Source organism: Dreissena polymorpha, chromosome 12 (genome assembly GCF_020536995.1).
Source record: "Dreissena polymorpha isolate Duluth1 chromosome 12, UMN_Dpol_1.0, whole genome shotgun sequence".
NCBI lineage: Eukaryota > Metazoa > Mollusca > Bivalvia > Myida > Dreissenidae > Dreissena > Dreissena polymorpha.
Window position 1 is genome coordinate 48,231,210 of NC_068366.1, and position 4,939 is coordinate 48,236,148.

The 4,939-nt window shown below is 36.3% G+C and overlaps 1 protein-coding gene across 1 annotated transcript; it reads right to left on the minus strand.

Annotated features, from left to right (window-relative positions):
* LOC127853313 (uncharacterized) lies at positions 1 to 1,866 on the minus strand. Its single transcript, XM_052387729.1, has 2 exons — positions 1,479 to 1,866; positions 1 to 934 (listed from the first exon to the last, which is right to left on the minus strand). Exons 1-2 carry the CDS (start codon positions 1,531 to 1,533, stop codon positions 174 to 176), a joined length of 816 nt encoding a protein of 271 aa, XP_052243689.1. The 5' UTR covers positions 1,534 to 1,866; the 3' UTR covers positions 1 to 173.
* Positions 1,867 to 4,939: the final 3,073 nt, after the last annotated feature.

Here is a 4,939-nt window from a genome sequence, read left to right on the forward strand (position 1 = left end):
TAATGATTGAACAATATATTTATTTACATACAACAAATAATATTTTATGACTACCATGCTGTAGTGAGAACGGTTGCACAAGCTAATTTCACGTCTGTACTAAGAACCATACACAAACTGATTAGGCAACATTTAGCTTGCCAGGCTCCTGACTGGCATATTATGCCCCTTGCTTAATGGCCCCCATTCCTAGCTCTCGCTTTGTTGTTTCCGCCTTTATTATTCTCATGGCCCCGCTTAGGATTCTTTGGTTTGTCATTGCTGTCTTTATCGGTCCCATTTTGGGCATCTATACCTCCAATTGTTTGATGCGTTGTTTGCGAATTCTCATCGCCATCAACAACATTTGGAACATCATTGAAGACATCGTCAAAAATGCTGCCGAAATTTGACTCATGAACGTACGTTTCCATGAGAGATCGGAACCACGTGTGCCACATTGTCTCATTCGTTCGCGTTACGGTATCGTTGCTTGTTGATTTGCTAGTATTATGAGGCATTGATAAACCATGCGTATGCCATGTTGATGTGTTGACGCTAGTGTTGGTACCAACATATCCGCTAGACTGAGACGAAGTAGTATTCAACGAGGTCGATATATTTATCCGATTGTTTAAGGATGGAGACGGATATCTAGAACTCAAACCAGTCTCTGAACCAGTTTGCGACACATGAACACCACTGTTTACGATTGTGCCTGTGTCACTTTCGTCTGTGCGTGTTCGCAAGACACAAAGCACCGCGCAACAATGTTTCTGGCACTCGTATTGGACATCATGCTTCATCATGCGGCACATGGCGTCGCTGAAGCACTCCATGAAAGGTCGACACTCACCCCCGCAACCGAACATATTGTAGTCGAATCTCCGGACGCGGCGGTGTACATGCTTGTTTATATGTTGGCCGATGACGTCATACTTCGAGGTGGAAACCGCTGAAATGCACAAGGAAGTGTCTGAAATAGTCTTTAAATGAGATTTAAGGAATTTTAAACACATTACCAGGATAGAAAATCGTGTGATCGACCACTAATATTTCGGAATGGAATGCAAGTCTTTTCATGATTGTTTGTTAAGACTATAAAGAAATTGTCCTGATTGCTAATGCGCGACTATAATGTTAAAACAACTCTTATAGACCTAAGTTTTAAAAAACACCTTTATGATATTAAAATGCAGTCATAGTGTAACAATCGTACGAAGCTCTGGCTCTTGATGACTAGAATCAACATATGATTTGCAATGATGAAAATGGTTGCAAAAACACCATACGTCGCGAAAATAAACAACAATGCTGAACAATAACATTGTGCTCATCTGCTCCTTACATAAAGCTGAGTAAATACAATTGTGTTGTTTCTCATAAATGCAGGCTTTGTGATGGGATAAAACTAGAATTTATATAATTAATTATTCAGATTCTGCACGTTATGCTCTTGTCAATAAATCTTCAGTCTCAAAAATAATAAAAATTCTTACCAACATATCCAGCAAGTATTCCAATCAATGCTATGAGAGTCGTTAGTATCCGCATCGTATGAATTTATTATACGTACTTATACAATCTTGCATGCTAAGTATATAAGAAAATCGTTTTTAATTAATTCATGGAAATGTTTAAAGTGCATCAATGTTTCATGAATACGTCCTCTGCAGTTGGTAACTATGAGCTTATATACCATTTACAATCGATAACCCTTTCACCTAAATTCGTAAATGCTCATATCAAGTCACCACAGCCGATAAATCATCCGATTAAAAACACGAGATCGTGACGTTTTGTTGAACTTTTACCAACAACCGCTTTCCTTAACACATCATTGAAAAAGCCTTCTAGACTGTACAGCCGTATAGTTAAAGTAGAACACAACGGGATATGACTAATAAATCTCGGCTGATATCTGAAGCGGATATTGACATGATATATAACATGTTGTTAGTTTGATCTCAAGCATCGTTTAATCAAAAGTGAAGTGTCCTGGATATATTTCACAACATAAGTGAACAGGTTAGAGGCACCAATCCGTATAACAGTGACCCAAATGTAGACATGCATACGGGATGATCTTCAATCGAAAAAGGATACAGGTTGCTTCTAGACTGTGCAGCGTGGACAGCTACACCAGTCTTGTGACAGTTTCGAGTATGTTTGAATTGCGGAATCCAAGGTTGACCTTACTATGTCTTAAATGATTTCCATTGTTCATTGAGAAGTCGCAACAATACATTTCATTTATAAATATTGTAATACTTTCAATGTTGGCAATTTCAGAGGGGAAGAAGGGGGAGCCAGAAGAGCACGGCGCGGCTATTTCGCGCTAGATCTTTCCCTTATACCTTTAGTTTAATGTTGAGCATAATGGCTATCAATATAAGAATATTTGTTGATGGTTTATCTAAGATTGGAACAGCTTTCATTTCTCCCCTGATGTGTATATGCTTTCTTTAGACGGGTCATTAAGGTTTGGAAATGTCCGTCGTTCCGTCATAAAATGGTTCGGGTAACTCAAAAAGTGAGTAATATTTATCACCATGTGGGCGTGAGCACATGGAAATTGAAGTGTACTAGTTTTGAATTTTTTCCTGAAATTTCGATGTTTGGATCCCCCTTTTTAGAAAGAGCGACAATTAGGGAGTGTAATTCGAAATGTTTTTCTACAAAGCGAAGCAACATATATTAATCGACCCATGTATTCAATAGAATACAAAATACATCATTTTTTCGTTATTAATCATAGTTTGGAAACTTTTAGGCAAATTAAAAAAACGTGCGTCGCGCGTAATGTAATGCTGATAGAGAAAACAAAATACCTTACACGTGTACGTTTACATCTGGGTATTTCGGTGCGGTATTTTCCAACATCAGCGCAATTATGTTCGTTTTAAGCAAACACAAGATACATTATTGGACTTCGTTGACTAGTGCCGCTTGCAACTAAAAAGGTATAACTGCCAAGTTCATGAAACATTTTCATCAGCACGACGGCTAGTGGCTTTGGTAATTTCGGTGGCATTTTTACTGACATGATTAGAGTTATCGTCTCTTAAGTTTGAGAAAAATGTAGCCTTAACGCTTAAAGAACAACAGATAGAGTGATAAAACTTTATAAACATTCTAATGAGGGTGCCAATTTGTTTCGGCACCTGGGTGTAATGGCGCAGTGTTGTCGATATATTTTTTAGAATTGCTTTTTATTACTACGGAAAGTATTTGTATGCATTAATAAATAAATGTCATGTTTTACATTTGAGACTACATGATTAAACAACGCGGTGTGGCATATACCTCTTTTTTGAGAGTAGCCGGTAACAAGATGTGAAAACAATCAATTTTGATTTAAAAATATCTCTATTGGTTTCTACATGACATAACATTTGTATTATTTAAATCGATTCAGTTAAGAATGCTCTTTCGGTAAAATTATGGTGATGAGGATCTGCATGTGTGAAATGTTGAATTGATTGTCGCTTCAAGTTGTCGCTATTACATTGAATTCTATAAGGAAAATGTTTAGTATATTGTGACTTAATAAGCCCAATGCTTTGAATTGACTGCTGTTATGTTTTCACCCCAGCTTAAAATATTTGTATAGTAAGAGTTGAGTTTCATGTATTGTCCTGCGCAGTATTATGATACCCGAAAAGACCGAACATTTCTATTGTTCTTTATTATTCGTACATGGTAACTTAATAAATTTCATTGCCCTTTAAAATCCAAACTAAAATAAATAAAATATAATAATATTGGTTAGTTGAAATGACATGGTATGCCGACGATTAAAGACATTTACGGAAATGTTTCTATCGCCGATCATACATATTCAATATGTTTGATTATGTGCTTTTGCATTGCAATGTTATATGAATCAAAATCTTATTCCAGGATGCATAGTTTTATTGAGTGTTAAACTTCAAACAAATACGTTGAAATATTTTCGTTCAGTGACAATATTTTCAAGTTCACCAGGTCAAGTTCAAACGCAACATTGACGTTGACACTCTCCATTTCATAATCTTCAATTGATGTTTATAACCCACTCCAACATTTTAAATGTATGCATACACTAGTCTCTCTTCAAACAAGTCCTTATATAAGATTGATTATTAGTAGTATATCTTTCTTCTGTCGGTTTATATTTGACTGCAAAGAGACTGGTAAACAAGTCATATTTTTAAGACATAAGAGCAGGCGCACTAAAGGTTTGCAAATATACATTTTTTATAACATGAAACGATGGCACATACAAGTACATTAGCTATTAGACGTTTACAAATTGTTTTGTCTTCGCGTTAGTCATCGCACTACAATTGCGTCATATATATCCAACTATTGTATTTAGTCGACCGACTGACTGGCTGGCTAGATAGATAGCTTATTACCTTGCAATCTAGTTCACTAACTAGCTAACTTGCTTAGTGTATATCTACTTAACTACTTAACTAACTACTCAACAAACTTGATACCTAACGAACTACCTTACCACCTACCTAACTAAGTACTTAACGATTGAAATGAATACGTAATTTAATATTAAAAAAAACTCACTCATTCACGCCCATTCATAGTTACTTACTCATTCATTTACTAATAATCGATTACTTCATAGCATAATCAATATAGGGATAATACACGTTTTCGAGGGAATGATCATTTGCGGGCGCTCGAAAAATCCGTTCCTGCTCGAGTGCGCAGCGCGAGGGAAGGAACGGATTTTGAGAGCGCCCGCAGATGATCATGTCCGAGAAAATGTGTATTTTCGCTATTATTGCATAAACAAATCACACATACCAAAATAAATTAAAATAACATTGAAAACAATATGTCTTGTTCATTCGACATCGACAAAATATTTCGATTATTTCAATACTGTTCAAGGTTGTTTTTTACATATGCCTCACTCGGTCATCATCCGAGATGACGAGGCTTTACCTTCGGATAG